Raw genomic sequence first — 19,482 nt, 5'->3', positions numbered from 1 at the left:
TATTTCAGGGAAAACAGGAAATGAAAGAAGGGAACAATAGTGATTTTTTGCATTTAGTCAAACAATTCAGTAGGTTGTTTTTAATCTCGTGTTTTTAATTCAATAAACTGTACCGTTAATTGGATTTCTAATAATTTATGTAGAGTTAAAATGTTCTCACCGGGTAACGCGGGTTTTCTCCTCCCACAGTCCAAAGATATGTATAGCCTAAACAACTCAAAAGAAAGCTCCAAAGCCTGGAATGTCGTCGCCTGTTTATTTCACAACTAAATTATAATCAATATAGGCCTATGTTGATTTCGTTCATCTGGGTTTCTGGCTACATCTCCAGCCTACAACACCCAGTTTCACACTGGCTGTTTCGCGCACTCCGTATGGCTTGGAAAAGTTTGTCCCTTCGCGTTTCCCTTCCATGCACGTGGGGTCAGTGGGAGGAGGCGCGAGCGCGTATCGCCAAGCGGGGAGGTACCGCCTGATGTCAAAACATGACAACCTTACACGCTGTAACCCATGTCGCCGCCAAGAGCGCTTAGTGTAATGTATACCTGAATTAGCATTGTAATAGGTAACTCTATAAGTCGTAAAATCGGCATATTATTATGATAAGTTTTTATTACAAAAATAAAACAACCGTAAAAGGCGCCAACACTTTACTGTCGCCGTGTAGAGGAAGTGACCTCCGCACGCCTTAGTTTTTTTTTTAGCCGGCTAAATACTAGCTGGGCTAAACCCCTGCACCGCATGACAGTCCTAGATGACATTGAGTAAACGGACTTGGGCTTTTTAATCTGCATATAATACCTACCCGGGGACAATGAGGAAGGACGTCAGGATATTACTTGTGGGAGAACGTAAGTTAATATTGTAGCATGAAGTTTCTGGAAAATGTCTTAGCTAATCAGTGAACACACTCGCTGTGTGATGCTGATCATGTATCATGCTAACCTGCTAGCCGAATGTCCCTGGACGTTAGCTGCATCTAAGCCTAGCAGTGAGATACATTATTTATTAGAGTCAGCCTAGTAATTTAGCAGATTCGTGCGGATCACGTTATTTGCTGGCCAGTACAATGTTAAACATATTAACCTTTTAATTAGCAAGTTAGCTGGCTATGAAAGGTACCATAAAGTAGTTTCCTTGGGTAATTACATCTCTACGGGTCACTAGTCCTAAATGACTGCCGTACCACAGCGAATCGCCTGTGTTTTACAAAACTGTTAGATTAACAGTACGTTTCAGTGTTAAACTGCTGTGTAAGTTGCTACATGTTTCGAGTCTGGACAAATATGTCTGCTATGCTGGGTGCAATGAGTGGGGGTGAAACGATCAATCATCACATAGAAATTCTGACGTGCATTTTGGATGAGTTTAACTAGTTAACCTTCCAAGTGACTTTGTGCATTTAGTCATCATATTACACGAAAAACAATAATCGTTACTTGGATGAAAATGAGTTGAATAATCATAGTTTTTAAACTCAGATGAAACTGTATTAGAGTATTAGCCGATTACCGTGACCTGCCAGTGTTTGCGGTTATCATCTGGTGGGTGCAGTTAAACATTTGAAATGTAATCATACTTGTGGATACCGCCTATGTTTTTTCACATTGAGATTTTCTTGTCTCACAGTTGGTGAAGCTGGAACTATTTTTGTCTTCAGTGCTTTGGTGCCAGTGCATAGTGGCCTACATATTTCTTTCTGCTGAAAAAAATAATAAATTGGCCCTACAGTGCTGTAGTCAGATGTTGCATGCTTACATGAAGCAAAATCAGTGTATGATTACTTCAGTCAACATTTTGCTCCTATGGCTAAGCCAGGGTTTTAATTAGCATTTTCTTGATATAGATATCAAAAACCGAACTTATTTTTAGGCTTTAATAAACTTCTAATTTTTAATTATATCAGTGGTATTTAGCGAGGCCCTTAACCCCAATTTCTCCGGGGACTGACTCACCCCACTTTTTCAGTTTTGCGTCACTCTGGATATAAGAGCATATGCTAAGTAAATAGATGTAGAATTAATTGTGAGACAGTCATATTTATTGTCAGACACAACTTTGGAAGCCATTTTGAGGAAGGTTTCATGTTAAATCCCTCTTGTGGGCTGCAGCTATTCTCCTGCACTGGATCTGCTCGATGGCCATATGACAGGCCGAGTGGGTGACTGCATACACCAGCTGTCCCACTGCTCCTGCAGGTGTGCAGCTGCTTTTCCAGTTTATTGATGCGTCGTGCCAGGAGGCCGCTGCGAGTGTCCCTGTGTCCTGGGCAGCTTCAAAGGTACAGCTGTAGCTGTTCAACAGTGCAGTGCCTGTGATTTAAGCTGGACTCATTCTGTTTTAACAGCCAAAGTGGGGAAGACTTCCTTGATCATGTCATTGGTGAGCGAGGAATTCCCAGATGAGGTATGAAGACTCAACCTTTGGTATTATTATTATTATTATCATTATCATCATCATCGGGGGCTTAGGAACCACAGGGGATGGGGTAGGATGTGTACCCCCCCATATTTAATTTGGCTTCATTAATTCCCTTCAATAAATTGACATTTGCATTTAAATTAAGTTTTATCCCCCCAATATCAAACTCTTTCCTATACTGTTGTAGATGATGATTATTATAACTATCATTACTACTACTAGTAGCAGTATTAGTATTATTATTATTATTTTTGCCATCTGTCTTCCAGCTGATTTTTCAGTACAGTGTCATGGGTTGGACCAGCGTAGGGAAGCAGGCAGGTGGCACCATGGATGGGATGTCAGTCCATCTCAGTATGCAAACTTACATACATGTAAAGGTCACTGAGACACCAGTTCATCTCACTGCATGTTTTTGGTCCCTGCAAACATGGCGGCCAATCGCCGACTGTACAAGTGAGGCCACAGTGCTGCCCACTGACAACTTATTTGGCATAATATCATCACTCAACGTCTTTTGTATTAACAGCAATCTGCAGTTGTATTATTGCAGGTTTTTGGTTATTGGGAATTGACAGGCACAATCATTACATTTTCCCAAAGGGCCAATACCCTATTAGACACATTTTTTTTTTTGCAGGAAAAAAAACACAGAATTAAATGTGAATTTAATATAATTTTTAAAAATGGGTAGCGGTAATTTTGCTCGGAGGTCTCAAATGTCCAGCTAGTTTTTCTTGTCTTAATGCTCATTTCCTGTTTACACAAGATTCATTTCCAGAATGCACAAGATACCGCCACGTTCTGTGGTTGCGGGCTGGCAGATCTGAATGAACTCACTGTAGCGGAAACCTCTATATTAACTCGTGCTGTAATCATTTCTCCATGCAGCTTTGCTGTTGCACTTTATTGCGTCTTATAGGCGGAGTGCAGATCTCCCTGGCTGTGCCTTATTCGCCTTGGTTTCTGTTGAACAGGTTCCACTACGTGCAGAAGAGATTACCATTCCTGCTGATGTCACCCCGGAGAGAGTGCCCACTCACATAGTAGACTACTCAGGTACCGTCAGCTGCTGTCCACGCTTTTAACCCTGAATTAACAGCATGAAAATAGTGCCAGTAAAGTAGCAGCCATTTAAAACTGATTTATCCTCTGCAGAGGCAGAACAGTCCGATGAACAGTTGTTTCAGGAGATATCAAAGGTAAGGTTGTTGCCATGACTACCACTTGTGGCTTCAGGTGTGATTATCCTTTTGTCTAATGGCCTTGCCTAGATCAGCATATGAGATCAAGAGCCACCTGGTGCACATTCCAACACTAATTAGTGCTACATTTCAATTGTTACCAGCTTAGCTAGCAGTTGAATGAAGAATGAAGTTAAAGAAAATAGCATGACCAATAACACATAATTCCCTTAGCATGCATGACCAGTGTATGTTTACATGGATGATGCTGACAGTCTGTTTTTATTGCAGGCTAATGTAATTTGCATAGTGTATTCTGTCAACAACAAGAAATCTATAGAGAAGGTAGGTGTAGCACTTCTGGAAAGTCCTTGGTTGACAGTAGATTCTCTGTAGTCTTTAATTACACAGGTCTGCAAAAAAAATTTTTTTTCAGCTGCATGGGATATTTTTGGTAAATTTGATGTTTTTTAGGGTGCTGAATCCAAAAATGACCTCCATTTCCCTCCATCACGTACAGTTTTTTGCAAAACATGAGGAGTTTACATTAAAAAAGCACAACAGCGATGAAAAAAAAACGATATTTTATTACAATTAACTATGCATAATTTTTCTTATAATTGGAAAAAAAGAAACAAAGAACTATTCCTTCATGACATTTAACACTACATGTTTACTCTTTTTGTCTGTGAAACCTTTTCTTCTTTTCTTTGATGCTCCTCCGAACACGCTTTCGCTTTCCATCTTCTGTTTTCTGCCTGAGCATCCAACAGTAGTCAGCTAGCATGTTGACGTCCCATCTTCCTTGGCATCGTCTCTCGATTTCACGAACATCCTGGTGAAATCTTTCACCCTGCTCTTCACTATAGGCTCCTAAGTTTTCGGGAAAACAGTCAATATGGGAGTGTAGGAAATTAACTTTTAAGCTCATCTTGCATCCTTGAGCTTCATACGCAGCCAACATGCATTGTACCATGGTTTTGTAGAGACGGTGTTTAGTATCCCCCAAAAACCTGTGCACTACATCCTTAAGAGTCCCACCTTACCCCCCCCCCCACTGAGCCCCTCAATTCCTCGCATTTTCTATTTGTATTTCTCTTGAGTCTCGCTCTTAGAAATATTAAATTAATGTAAGGAATCATTATTGGATATGGTTGTTTGACTCAAGAATAGGATACCAGATTTCAGTTTAAAAAGGGAAATGTTACGCTTAATTAAACTAAAAACATTAGTTTTGAAAGAGAACCTGACAAGATGGAATTTTAAAAATATTTTTTCCCGGTTTCAGTGAGTAAAAATCTATAAGAAACAGTCAAAAATTCCTATGCAGTTTTTTGGTTGCAGACCTGTGTTACAGTGATATAGTCCTGGCTCTACACCTGAGGTAAAGATTGTCTGCTGTTTGCTTCAGCCTGAATATCTCTGCTGATGTTGTTTTACGTTTGCATTCCTGCAGGTGACAAGCCATTGGATTCCCCTCATAAATGACAGGACAGACAAGGATAGCAGGTGTGTGGCGCTGAGATCGTCACATGGACACTGTGAGGGTCCTGGGTTTAGGGCCTTGTCCCCTTTAAGGGCTGCATGGGACGTCTGTAAGAGGAGATTGTGGTCGGGGGTGGGGGTTGGTGCTACGTGACTGCTATCATGGATACCTTAACCTAGACAGGATGTCAAAGGCAGGACTAATGTGTGCGTACTGTACATGTCAACATGCAAAGCTGTTCGCCAGTGTGTTTTTATATGTGTGGGTAAAGTGCTATGATTCAGCTATGCTGGGAAGGGCTCTTTAAACAAATGAAATTGATAAGTTCAGTAGTGAGGCCAGGGTGAAGGTATGGAGACTGGCAGCCTTAGGGAAGGAAATACTGGAGCTGTTTATATCTCTCAGTTGATGCCGTGCTTGAATTTATGAGGTCATAAACATCTTGTGTTGGCGCAAAGTTCCATTAGTCGTGACTTTGTGGTTACTTTAATAATATCGAGAACAGACTCCTTAGTGTTGGACTGGACTGTCCACTGTTTTGTACCCTGTGTTTCTCCAGGCCGACTGCAAGCTTGCATTCAAAGTGGTTATAGAAAAAGGATGGATAGATGGAAGAGACTTTAGAGCTCTTCTGGAAGATTTGTGGTGTCATTTTCTTATGGGCTGACTGAAAGAGTAAGCCGTGGAGGATCTGTGTTGTGAGATACCACTTCAGATGTTTTCATGCAGCAGCTCTGTGTGTCTGGAGACAGGGTGCCCCTGATCCTGGTGGGGAACAAGTCAGATCTGGTGGAGCACAGCAGCATGGAGACCATCCTGCCCATCATGAACCAGTACAGCGAGATCGAGACGTGCGTGGAGGTGGGCGTGTTTGTGTATCTTTGGTGGGGGGTGGGGGTGGGGGGGGGGGGGGGGGGGGCGCTGTGTATGTTTGGGTGTGTGTGTGCGGTCAGTGGCACTAGCACAGTCACTGCTCACTTTCGAGTCACAGCTTCAGGGACATTTAATAGAATCGCATTAATACCACAATCCCAGGCAGACACACTCATGCATTGTCAGTGGGGATGATTAGCTGCGGGTGTTTCTGAAAGGCAGAAAGGGAGATCCATGACACATTACCTGTTGTTTTGCCCCGAACAACTTCGTTATTAGTTACTCTGTGTTTGCTTGCAGAGTAATGCCTATCTCTGTTTGTAGTGCTCTGCAAAGAACCTGAAGAACATCTCGGAGCTTTTCTACTATGCCCAGAAGGCCGTTCTACACCCAACAGGGCCGCTTTACTGTCCAGAGGAGAAGGAGGTGTGCACATTGCCAGTGTCGCAGTGACAGACATAATCCTGAAATCTCCTGCTCATTCCTCTAATTTACATTGACTGTTTTTGCATTGCTATGTATGCATAGTCTCAGCCAATTGTAGACTCTTGATTCAGTAATTATGGTGTCTTTCTAACAGGCTTTAGCAATCACAGTTTCTGTAATTCCACATGGCTTTTTTACTTTTTATTATAATTTTTTATTATAATTAATTATGTTTGCATAATTTAAAGTCCTGTTGTGTGTGACCATGGTAGCTGAACACATTTGTTTTTGGCAGATTAAGCCGTCTTGTGTCAAAGCCCTAACACGCATCTTCAAAGTGTCTGATCTGGACAATGATGGCATCCTCAACGATAATGAGCTTAATTTTTTCCAGGTAAGGCAACTTTTTTTGACTAGGAAGTCAGAATGATATAACTAAATTAACAATCAATCCTCAGTGCATTAAATAATTTTCAGTTATTTGTACACCTGTAAATTATTGTAAATTCGCCTGGTCAATATGAATCGCATGTCATTTAAATTCACGTCAGTGATTATGTGTAATTCCTTCAACAGTTTTTGTTTTAAAAAGCTTTAGTTTAGTTGCTGTGTGCAGAATTAATGCAAAATATTGGTCATTTAATGCAGAGAAAAACATCTCCCGTTTCAGATCAGATCACTTAGCCTACGTTCACACTGCCATGCTGAAGTGGCTCAAATTGGATTTTTTGCCTTAATGTGACACAGATCGGATCTTTTCAGGGCTGTGTGGACACGCAAATCTGATCTTTTCAAATCGGGTTTGTGCCACTTTCATATGTGGTGCTAAATCGGATACGTATCCGATTTGCGGCCATGCGACCTGAATGTGAACGCTCAGATCGCAATTCATGTGGCTTTTTGCTTATATGCATGCGCTGACATCATCAGCCTGCACCGGCAGCGCAGGAAGGTAAAAATGGAGGAGAGCTGCAATAACAGTCAGTGGAAGGATGGAGAAGGTGGGGATTTAATTGATATTTGGGGAAATGAATCTGTTCAAGCTAAACTGGAAGGAACCTATCGTAATAGAGTAGTATTTTAAATAATTGCCAAAGAAATGGCACAGCGCGGACACGAACGTGGCTACAATGCCAACGAAAAATAAAGAGCCTGAAGTCAAAGTTTAAGGAGGCAAAAGACTGGAATCAGCGCAGCGGTCATGGCCGCACAACGTGCCAATTTTACGACCAGCTTTTTACCCGTGTCAAAACGTATCAATGTGTGCATGCGTGACGTTTCGGAGGACCGATGTGTTCACATTACAGTCAGATACAGGTCACTTGTAGTTATGAATGTGAACCGTCAAGATAGACAAATCCGATCTGAGCAAAAAATCGGAATTGAACGATGCGGCTGGCAGTGTGAACGTAGCCTTTTTTCTAATTATGTTCTTTTGGGCAGAACTACTGTAGATGTTCAGGCGTTATCGCGGTGTAGGGCGGGGTCCTGTGGTGTGCTGGTCAGCTGGGAGTCATTGTGTGTTTCGCAGAGGACGTGTTTCAACACACCCTTGGCGCCGCAAGCGCTGGAGGACGTGAAGAATGTGGTGAGGAAGAACATGGCGGACGGAGTGCGTGATAATGGCCTCACGCTGAAAGGTGACTCCTCACAGAGACCAGCCCTTCCTCTATGCCTTTCAGTTCTTCATCAGGATATTTACATTAGAATGCAGCTCCACTGATGGCTGGACAAATTCATATTGTTCTCCGTTTGGGGATGTAGATACATGTGATTGGATGGACGTTTGTCTTGGGTTCCACTTAGTCGCCATCGCGATGGTGTGTTTCCCTGCAGGCTTCCTGTTTCTTCACACACTCTTTATCCAGAGGGGCAGACACGAGACGACCTGGACGGTTTTGCGCCGATTTGGCTACGACGATGATCTGGAGCTCACCCAGGACTATCTATTCCCCCCGTGAGTCTTTCGGCTGATGCAAACACTGGCGTTCGCTCTCTGGTCTTACACGCCAAGCCCAACCGATGCTGCAAGGACGGTTTGAGTGCTGATGATTAGACTTCATCATCTTCTCGTCTTTTCTGTGCAACGTGATTTACCATCTTAGGGCTTGTGAGGCGTAACCATGCTCAGAGAGTGTAGTCTGGCCCTTTGGGTGGAGGTGGCTGTAATGACATGGTGCTTGCAGGTGTCCTTCAAGAACACAGTCTTGTTCCATTAATTGGTTGATACCCAGCTGTTTATTTATTCATGTCTAACTGCCATGCTTGTTTTTTGACCCCTCAGGTTAAAAATACCCCTGGATTGTACTACTGAGCTCAACCACAATGCCTACCTTTTCCTCCAGAGTGTCTTTGACAAACATGACAAGGTGACAATGTCTGCCTTTTGGTCTGTATGCCCACATACCTGTCGTCTTACTTGTACTCAGAGGATTAAGTCCTCTTACCTTACCTTTGACTTGGAAATGTATATTACTTTATTTTTGTAATCACTAGACAAAAATCAGCAAAGACATTAGAATTAAATATACTTAGTTTTTTTTATCAGCAGCTCTTCTGAAACTGTTGGCCAGAGTTAGCATAAAATATAGGTGTAATTCAGCTTTATCATTAGGATTTTTTCTGAGTGCAGTTTATGGAAGGAATCTAGCACTAAATTCTCCTAAGGTGTGTTCAGGGTGAGAGGGGTCGTCTGTTACATCAGTTATTGGTGGATGTATGTTTGCTGACTGGGCTGGCAGTGATTTTATTATATATAGATTGTCTCAATGAGTCATTAGATTCCTAATAATCACATAAGCACAATAAACACATTTAAATAACCTAAATATTCAAATTGACTTGCACGACATTATTTAACATAATGAAATTCACTGTTAGTCTAATTAGCCTCTCAGCCTTACCCTCAGCCTTACCCTCAGCCTTACTCCCAGCCTTACTTTCAGCCTTACCCTCAGGCTTACTCTCAACCTTACTCCTTCAAGAACACAGTCTTGTTCCATTAATTGTTTGATACCCAGCTGTTTATTTATTCATGTCTAACTGCCATGCTTGTTTTTTGACCCCTCAGGTTACTCTCAGCCTTACTCTCAGCCTTACCCTCAGCCTTACCCTCAGCCTTACTCCCAACCTTACCCTCAGCCTTACTCCCAGCCTTACCCTCAACCTTACTCCCAGCCTTACTCCCAGCCTTACCCTCAGCCTTACCCTCAGCCTTACTCTCAGCCTTACCCTCAGCCTTGCTCTCAGCCTTACTCTCAGCCTTACTCTCAGCCTTACTCTCAGCCAGATCACTACCATTGATCCCGGTCGCAAAGATCCCAAGCCAGTGTCTGCACTTCTCTAGCCTTCAAGGTGCCACATTGGAAAACCTGATTTCTGTTCTTCTGGCTCTGTGCTTTCTATCCCAGGACAGGGACTGTGCCCTGTCCCCAGAGGAGCTGAAGGACCTTTTCAAAGTCTTCCCCTATATGCCGTGGGGGCCAGACGTCAACACGACAGTGTGTACGAACGAGCAGGGCTGGATCACCTACCAGGGCTACCTGTCGCAGTGGACGTGAGTATGACTCCAGCAGCCACCCGCAGGGGAGATGTTCAGAACATCATGTTCCCTGAGGTGGTGCTTCTTCATGCCAGAGCCGCTAAGGGCTTGATGCAGCAGCCGCTTTGTCTTCCGCTCTCCTCCTCAGGCTGACGACGTACCTAGACGTGCAGCGCTGCCTGGAGTACCTGGGTTACTTGGGTTTCTCCATCATCTGTGAGCAGGAATCCCAGGCAGCTGCCATCACAGGTGGGGAGGGGGCTGTGTTGTCATGGTGACGAGAGAAATGAGTTTTCGTATCCCTGTCTTTTTAAATGCTTCTGTCTTCCTGCATTTTTCTGCTGGGTTACCTGTCAGTATCTTCCGTTATATTCAAAGGCTGTCATTATTTATAAATTTGCCAGTTAGTGCCTTAAGAACCAAAGTAGCTTTACAAAAACAGCTTTCTGAGGTTTTTTTGTGCTCTATGGTGGATTGTTCAATATAAACTAAATTTAGACTTCAGAGAGGTGGCAATGGCAGAGATGGGGTACAGAAACCCTTTGGGACATAAATTAACTTCTAAACAGACACAATGTCACCTTCCTCTACGGAGGCGAATCTGGCTGACTGAGAGTCACCTGAGGAAGATCAGATTCCCTGTTTAATATTTATGGGTGTTTGGAGCGTCCTGAGGCATGCTGGTGTGAAATCTAAGAGCCGCTTTAGGTATGTCTGTGGCATTTAACCGAACAGCGCGTCCAATGTCGCCCCCCTGTGTGCGAACACAGTTACGCGCGACAAGAAGATAGACCTGCAGAAGAAGCAGACGCAACGCAACGTCTTCCACTGCAATGTCTTCGGCGCCACCGACAGTGGGAAGAGCGGCTTCCTCCAGGCCTTCCTTGGCAGGAACCTCCTGGTACGTCTCCTGCAGCTCTGGCCTGCTGTAGGTCAAGACACAGTAGCGAGAGGCTTGGAGTTTTTTAGGAAAGCTGGTGAAGCAAGTACTTCTCCCACACATTTAGTATGAAGCTGCCTGTTGTCTATTCATTTGTTGTTTTCCTGTTAAAGTGTGGGATTGTTTTCCTCTCTTATCCAGCGGCAGAAGACGATACGAGAAGATCACAGGTCCTATTATGCCATTAGCACTACATACGTCTATGGACAGGAGAAATACTTGCTGGTGAGATGGTCTAAGTGTGTTCATGTGTCACTTTAGGGGCAGGAGCAGGTACTGGTCTAAGCAGAATTTCTGTGAAGATGTTCATTTAATTTAAGGTTCTTCTATAATTTTGTCATTTTTCTTTATTTAATTATTTTTTTCTTGACCTTGGATGTAGCTGTCCTTTAACGGAGGATTATTTGCGGTTATTTCCTTTTTTCATGTGCTCCTGCAGCTTCATGAGGTCATCCCAAACTCGGAGTTCCTCTCGGACGCCGAACTCGCCTGTGATGTTGTCTGCATGGTCTATGACGTCAGCAACCCCAACTCCTTTGAATACTGCGCTAAGATCTTCAAGGTACATTTTCAGCCCTACTTAATGTTGGTCTTTAGCCTGGCCATTTTCTGTCGGGTTGGGCTGGGTTGGTGGTTTTGTACACGCTGCAGTCACACAGGTAGTGTGTTGTGTTTTCCTAGTGTGACGGCCGTCTCCACCAAAGCTGATAATGGTGTAACACCCAAACTCATGATAAACCCAACTGAAGTTAGTTACTTTGTGATGCTGATACCACTTATACGATCCTGATTTCTTCCGTCTGTACCAACGAGTAAATTAACATTTGTAAATTACAGAAGTTTCTTTGGATTAAGGGACCTGCTCCTGAGTAACAAAACTAAAGTACATGTTGTGTGCAATAGAGGCACTAGACCATTGATGATCTGGTGAGTTGGGGCAGCTTTCTGAGTGCTCCCGTGGTGAACCATCTCCTCCTGCCTCCTGTAGAAGTACTTCATGGACAGCAGGACGCCGTGCATGGTCGTCGCAGCCAAGTCGGACCTGCATGAGGCCAAGCAGTACTACAGCGTGCCGCCGCTGGAGTTCTGCAAGAGGCACAAGATCCCATCGCCGCAGGCCTTCACATGCAACACGGCCGAAGCCCCCAGCAAGGACGTCTTCACCAAACTGACCACCATGGCTATGTACCCGTGAGTTCTGGCCTGCGGACCTCTTTGCCTTCAGCGACCCTCCAGCCCCTGAATCCTCCCAGAACCCCTTCATGGCTCTAGTGGTTTTCTCACCCCCCCATCTTTGCATTTGCTTATCTGTCTGCTAGTCTGTTTGTTTGCCCCCTATCTATTGTGTCTCACCATTAGTGACCTTTCTGCAGTATTGTGGTGCATCTTGAGTCCTCCTTCTGGCTCCTTGGTATGTTAGGTGTGTAGGGGTGGCTCTTTGTATGTTGGGTAGAGTAGGATCATCTTTGGCTCTAAGGTATGTCTCTTCTTTGTAATATGGAGGTCGGTGGGTGAGGCTCAGATTATCATCAGCCATGTGTTACCCACTCATTCTGGGCCTGACATAGAAACTACTACTTTACATATAAATGGCAGGTTAAATATGTTTTATAATTTAATCTCATTTTATATATGCACATGCAAATGTGTATAGTAGACCAATATTAGGAAATCTAAATACAGTCAGTCCTGCTACAATGCGCGATATCAAACCGGGAATATCTTCCAACACAGTTGATATATTAGGACCCAAGTCTAATACTACTCAGAATTGCATTTATATTTGTGCAGTGTACAGCCGGAGAGAAAAGCACTTTGCGAATTACAATGGTATGTGGTTTTAGAGAGAAACACTTCTTCCTGCAAAAAAAAGCCATCCAAGTGAACAATGGTGATGTCCAATTCGTGAATGAAAAGAATCAAACTTTTTTTGTACATACATGCATTGCACAGGTCAGGGTCTTGTATTCTAAAAATCTAAAAATATTTGACAAAGTATTAAATAAAAACACACAGCGACCTTTTTAAAATTCACTTAATTTGCTTTTTGTAGACAGTCTGCAGCCACGTTGCCGTGTGCCCCTCTGCACACTGTAATCCGTTATATTTGTGCTGTGTGCAGGTCCAGCCACATAGCAGCTGTAGCTCACTAGTCTAAACTCTCAGCAATCGACAAGTGAGTGAGTTGGGCACGTTTGGTTGAAGCGGTTGCTGCTCAATTCTCGTGAGACTCATAAGACCTATAGGAGATGTTTACGATATAATAAATTAATATGTATTATTATTTCTTATTTAAAATCCATATATTAAAATTTAGGTGACTGGTTTTATTTAAAACAATTTGTTGCTGTAAGTTGCTAAGTTTTGGAGTCTCATTGTCCTAACCCTGTTTCGCCCACGAGAGAGAGAGAGAGAGAGAGAGAGAGAGACACACACACACACACACACACACACACACACACACACACACACACACACACACACACACACACACAGCACACGATTTTAATGAACATGCCATTGTCATGGGACTGACTGTATATTTACTCTATCAGTATCTTCACAATTCTTGTGTGGGTAAGCATATGAAAGCTATAAATGTCGTTTGAAATACATAAATTGCAAGGCTGATTCATTTCAGCTTTCCAGTCGGCCATCTCACTGGTCGGAGTTGGGCTGGCTTTGAACCGACGCATGCGGCTGTGACAGTTTGGCCTGATTGTGTCCCACACAGAAGCCAGGCATGTGTGTGATTTTAATTTACAAAGTCTATTCCCCCTTGTCATACGAATTTGCTCATTTGGAAAAGCTGCACATCTGCAATGCAAATCCAACATAAATAGTGAAAGTTGCTTATTTGCTTAGGCTGAGGGAATGCTGCCTAAAAATAGGGAGAACTGTTTATGCTGCTGCTTGATGTGCTGATTTTTTTTCACATATTGCCTGTTTTTTGTAAAAGGGAAAAAGGAATTACGTTAGAAATTTTGAAGGACGACTAAAAATAGATGATAAAGTCCTTCTCTCTGTGACAGGCTCACAATCTGCCTGAGAAGGTCAGACTGCTGTGATTCTCTTTCATCGCTCAGCGGTGGTATCAGCCGTACGCTGGATGTCTACAGAGCTGTAGGCAGAACAGGGGAGGGCAGTTGCTAGAGATTTTGGGCCCCCTGAAAGCCTGTCATATAGACCCCCAGCCCAGACCAATCCAGCAATAGTGTGATTAACTGAATTCCTGATTGGAAGAAAAATTCTGGGCAAAAACATCCTTCATCTGCAGGAGTTGTTTTAGGAGTGTTTAATTGGTTCTTAGCTGGGAGAGGATTGTGGGATATATGGTTTCAATCATTCCTATTGCTTTGTGCCTCCAGATAATCAGGAGATCAGACTGGGATGCTCATTTTGTTACTTCCATAAATGGTCAATATATGAAGGAGTTCTGAGCTACAGTAATATGCTTGTGTGACAGAGAGCCCTTTTTAAATCACCGGCCCCCTCCTCCATTTTTGTTTTGCTTCTTGAACTCCGCTTCGCTCTTGCCTTTGTTCACTCTCTGGGCTCAGGATGCTTGCAGTGCCCCCGTTTCTCTCAAGCTGATGTTTTATGTTTCGTTTGACATGTGGGCTTGGCAGGTAGGTGAAAAATTATCAAGGAACTGCTGTGCCATTTAATCCTGCATCGACACGGGAGGGTGTTTATAGGACTGTGGTCAGTGGGAATTAACACGCACGTGTTTACCATTTGTGGGTAGTGAGTGGGGTTACTGAGCTTAACTAGCAGTGGCTGAGCTCTCTAGTTTCTATCTGTATACCCCATGGTGCTTATCGGTCAAGTGATGGTGGGGGGGGTGGGGGGACTGTTTTTGAAGGGTGGTGCTGTGCTGCGAACTTCCTGTGTGCCGGTCCTGACCTGCTCTTCCTCTGTATGTGTGTCTCCGCAGCCACGCCCGGTTACGCTGCATGTGCACCTGCAACAGGTGCACCTTTTGCATCTGTCAGAACCTCCTCAACTCAGAGTTGCTGCAGTCTGTAAAGACCAAACTCTACACTGCTCTACTCAACAGGTCCTTATTTCCTTCCAGCACCAGGGGGCGCTGTCCCATATTCCCCCCCCCCTCCCCCCCATAGAGGAGGGCTTTAGCAACATCTCTGTGCCTCGTGTCATGCTTCTTTCATTCACTGCGTGTGGTCTGTCATCCCCTCATTTTTCCACTGCATATTCACAGACCCTGAACAGGATTCCAGACCTCTTAATTTTATTCGATTCTGAAAAACACGACAAATTTAAAATCCAACATGCTCCTTTCCTGTGAAATGTCTCACTTGCAGGCATTGTTGCTTTTTGTGGGTGCATGTTTTTTAATAGTCTAACACAGAAATGTGTATGGAATTTGTCTGTAAAAAATTACATATGTGTGAGCGTTCATTTATGTATATAACTTATTTAGTCATTTATTCCACATTGTTTTTCCATAAACATATACCGAAATCCACTGTTGGCAGCTCATTCCCTCTTTCATGATACCCTGAGCAGTGATTTTTCACAGGTAGTGGCTGGTAGCGGTTCTGGCTGGACGCTAATGCTCATTTTTCACATGGGGCCCCAGAGCCTTCTGCTACATCTCCCTGTGGCCCTCGGCCATCGCCTGATGGTCCCCAACATGAAGTCCTCTGTGAGATGAGCCTCCTCTCTCGTGAAGCCTTCAGGGATGAGCATTGCTTCCAGCTACGAGCGCACAGCTCATGTCGAGATGCTGCGACAAAGCCGTGTCTCTCTCTGTCTCTGATATTTACTGCATGAGTGGCTTATTTGTTTTGTTCTTTGTTCACAGTGTAGTCACTTGGTGCATATGCAGTGTGGAAATGTACACCAGTGCCGCCTCCCTTTTGAGGGCTGGGGGGGGGTCACCTTGTTGCCCTTCATTGTGGTTATGCCTCTATCTAGCTAACTTCAATTCTGAGAACCTTGGAAACCTCATAAAGTTGCAGCTTTCATTGAAAAACAGACCCGTGTCTGACATCTGGTGTTTATTCATTTCTATGACCAGTAGATGCTTTGTCTCTATGACGTTTCCACGGTTTAGGTGTTTCAACTCATCTATTGTTCAAACCCACAAGGCTTAAGATGCTTGTGATTAAAACACTGTGAAATTAACCACGATGTTTAGCCTGGAGGAATTAATTGGTTTTCCTCAACGATTTTCTGATCTGTGCTTCCATTGTGGGTGTTTAGCTTCTGAAGCATTTATCAATGTAATTTTCTTCCAATTTATGAAATTCTTTAAATCATTCAGCAAAGGAATTGAAATATTACTCACTAAATTGACTGCCTGAAATTATCTGGGCATTGCAGAGTTGTCTGAAATACTAAAATTGAATTCTTTGAAATATAATTGTGTACTCTTTACATTCTAGCACCCAAGATCCTCTTGATGGTTTGAACATTTTTTGTCAGATACTAAAATGCGCACATAAAAATGCAAAAGAGCCCATTCTTTATGTTGCATTGTATTTTATTTCGTTTTGTGTGCCACCCCCTCGCCGACACAACTAAAAGTCCATCGTCATGTCTGTCTGCTGTCTTGCTGCTCCTCACATGTCCCCCAGTCCCGTCTGCGCTGTCCCTCTCGTCTCCTCGGGGGTTAGTTCCACGTTTGCCCTGGGCAGACTCCGATCCCTCTGAGGTGTCCCGCATTCATGTTGAGGTCCTGCTGCTGTCACTGCATCTAAGGCTCTCGTAGGGCGCTGTGACCCCCCCTCCTCCTCCTGTCTTCATTTTTTCTTGGGTCTTGTCCAGACTTCACCCCTAGGATAGAACTTCTGCAGCCTTCTCCGCCGGCCATGAGCGGGATGGATGTGCTGGGTACAGCTGGCAGGTGGTGTTTTTGAGCGAGAGAGGACAGGGTATCGCAGCTAAAGCCTCAGTCGAAAGCAAAACTGCTATGGGCGCTTTCAAAGCGATGTGCTGCTTCAGAGCTTTTTATTTTGGTCAGTGGCTGAATGATGGTCTGCCTTGGGCGGCGTCTGGACGGCCATTAGAGGCGGATGGCGCCGAAGGGGGTTTGCAAGCCTGTGTGAAGAAGCTGGCCGTTTGAACGATACTAAAGTTACTAGTACTTTAGGGACCAGGGACCTCTCTGTTATTATTAATGTCCATGACGCTCGGGGACAAATAAAGTTATTTTGAATTTGAATACCTGAGCAGATGATTTATTTGGCAAAAGACTAACAATGTTACAGAATAACAAAGCTTGTCGATTTTTTTTTTCTCTGGTGCTCAGCATGTTTATTAATTTTTGTTGAATAATTTGTTGCATTATTATTATTATTTAGAATAGTTTTTTTCCTTTTTAAGGCTAGGTTATTGAATTCCAGTGCTGGAGTACCAGAATCCCACACAGTTTGCAGATTTCCCTGCTCAAACACATCTTAATCAGCTAATTACCAGCTTAAGTAGCTGTTTAAGCAGGGAAATCTGCAAACCATGTTAGATTCTGGCCATGCAGGACCGGATTTGGGGAACTCTGCTTTAAGGTGTCCTGTCTTAGGCTAGCCTCAGAATTGATGCTGTATCCTAAATCAACACCAGAGGGCGCTGTAGGCTCAGTATCCTATTTTACCTGCCAACGGGGCCTAAGTGTTCAGCACTGTAACCTCAAGGAGGGTGCTTTGCCACTAGCCGATGATGATGAGATCAGATTCTTACCCTGCTTGACATCATCCATGCAAAAGAGGCCTCCTGTGAGAGGGGCCATCTGTTGACCTGCTGATGGCAGTATCAGAGGCTGGCTTTGGTAGGGGCTTGGTGCACCCCAGAAGAGATTACAGCACTGGGATACATAATTGCCCCAGAACTGCAAGGCCCAGACCCGCCACGCAGACGCAGACCTCACTGAATTAGCTTTTTGCGGTCTTCGGGTTCCTCCCCTTGTCAGTCTATTGTGTTAAACTAATAGTGCGTCAGGCGTCGATCCATATAGGATTCTGCATATGTGATCCCGTCCGTCGCTCCCTCCTCCCCACCTGGATAACGCCACACTGCGTGTTCCGTCTCCCCATGGGATTGTGCTGAGTGATCGCTGTGCCCTCCCTAACACCCCCCGCAGGCAGCCGTCACCTCTCTCCACGCTCCCTGCGGCTCGTGCGGTCGGCCGCAAGCTTTTTTTGCTTTGCCTCTTGCGTGCGCTTGAGCCCGTCTCGCTCCTGTGGCACTCTGTGGGGGTATCATCTGTTTTGTTTTGTAAGCTAGCGAGGTGGCCAGTTTGCTTTGGGAGGGGGGGGGGGGCTTTGCACGGTGGCAGTTTTGACCAGTTGGTTTATTTGATGTAACTGGTTTGAACTGCGGCACACTGTGCTTAACACTCTTTTGTTTGTTTGTTTGGTTCCTGTCCTGCTCTAAATGTCGTGTCAGTGACGTATTTTTGTTTCACCCCCCTCTCTTCTCGGGACAGACACGTGACCCAGGCTGACCTGAAGAACTCCAACTTCTGGCTCAGGGCGAGCATCGGGGCCACTGTATTTGCAGTGCTGGGCTTCGCCATGTACAGAGTGCTCCTCAAGCAGCGGTGATTGGTCACAGGGGGAGCATGTGACGCTCTTTGGCCACTCCCTTCCTGCCAATAAGGAAGACCCCTCCCATCCTAATCCTATGACCCCTTTGATGTAAACGAATTAGCAGAGAATAGATTGTTTTATATTTAAATAAATATGCGAGAGAAATGCAGACTGAGCTGCTGCTTCTGGTTTCTCTGGGATCTATTTTCGCCTGAGATCATCCCTCCTCTCTGCTTAAAGGACCTGCGATGACCTAAAGACTCTTCGGCCTCAGACACGCCTCCTGGTTCCTCTTTACTCTTCACACCAGAATCAAAGGCCATACAAATACCTGCACCGCGGAGGAGCGCCCGCTCTGAAATGCGGACGATGCTGTATACCCTGTAAATAGTGTATATTTATAGAGCATACTGACAGTGGCCCCCGCAGATTCACCGCTAAAGAGCATAGCTGTAGAGTATGATAGCTATTAATAAGCTACAATGGGAGATGCAGCACGTCACAAACACATTTTTCTGTGTTTGTTTGTGGGTCAATTTTTAATTTATTTGATTTTCTTTATCTACATTGCATGACACTGATACAGCTCAGTTATGTTTTTGGTCTTCAGTATTAATACTATTGTTTAATTAACATTATTATTATTATTATTATTATAATTTACAAGCTTTCTGATCACATGTCTTCCACTGGGCCTTGCCTTTCTGTAAAGCCCTGTTCACACATTAACGCAGCCCCTGCTGGCCGTCTCTTGTCCAGGCCTCTGCTTGCTGGTGCAGGCCTGCCGCTGCTCCTGTAGCTGGCCAGTGCACCACTGTCTCCCACTGGGTCTGCCTGACTGCGTCTGTCTGATGCATTTCATCCGTCTGTCTGCATGCTTCACCGTTTCCTTTGTTTTTTCCCCCCGATCTCATTTCTGATTTGTTTCCGTTCTGACGTTACTGTGTCAAAGACTGACGACTGGCCTCGGGGAGACCTAATGTACGCCAGTGAACACATCGCCTTCGTCACCTGGCCGTGTCTGACATTCACACCATTTACAATAAATAATTGTATGGAAA

At 44.2% G+C, this 19,482-nt stretch overlaps 1 protein-coding gene across 3 annotated transcripts; it reads left to right on the top strand.

Moving 5' to 3' along the window:
- Positions 1–438: 438 nt before the first annotated feature.
- rhot1b (ras homolog family member T1) lies at positions 439–19,482 on the top strand. Of its 3 annotated transcripts, XM_072712141.1 has the most exons (20): positions 439–851; positions 2,348–2,406; positions 3,399–3,480; positions 3,580–3,623; positions 3,897–3,950; positions 5,062–5,114; positions 5,844–5,952; positions 6,289–6,390; positions 6,686–6,784; positions 7,922–8,030; positions 8,227–8,347; positions 8,675–8,759; positions 9,801–9,946; positions 10,080–10,180; positions 10,702–10,832; positions 11,013–11,096; positions 11,311–11,433; positions 11,860–12,062; positions 14,809–14,931; positions 18,319–19,482. In XM_072712141.1, the coding sequence occupies exons 1-20, from the start codon at positions 815–817 to the stop codon at positions 18,434–18,436; spliced, it is 1,983 nt and encodes a 660-aa protein (XP_072568242.1). In that variant the 5' UTR covers positions 439–814; the 3' UTR covers positions 18,437–19,482. The 3 variants fall into 3 exon arrangements, with proteins under 3 accessions (XP_072568242.1, XP_072568244.1, XP_072568243.1); XM_072712143.1 differs by lacking the exon at positions 14,809–14,931 and having other exon boundaries at positions 440–851; XM_072712142.1 differs by lacking the exon at positions 439–851 and having other exon boundaries at positions 2,348–2,426.

This window comes from Paramormyrops kingsleyae, chromosome 5, assembly GCF_048594095.1.
Source record: "Paramormyrops kingsleyae isolate MSU_618 chromosome 5, PKINGS_0.4, whole genome shotgun sequence".
In the NCBI taxonomy this organism is placed as follows: domain Eukaryota; kingdom Metazoa; phylum Chordata; class Actinopteri; order Osteoglossiformes; family Mormyridae; genus Paramormyrops; species Paramormyrops kingsleyae.
Note: the sequence above shows the minus strand (reverse complement) of the source record. Positions and strands in the feature narration are given on the sequence as shown.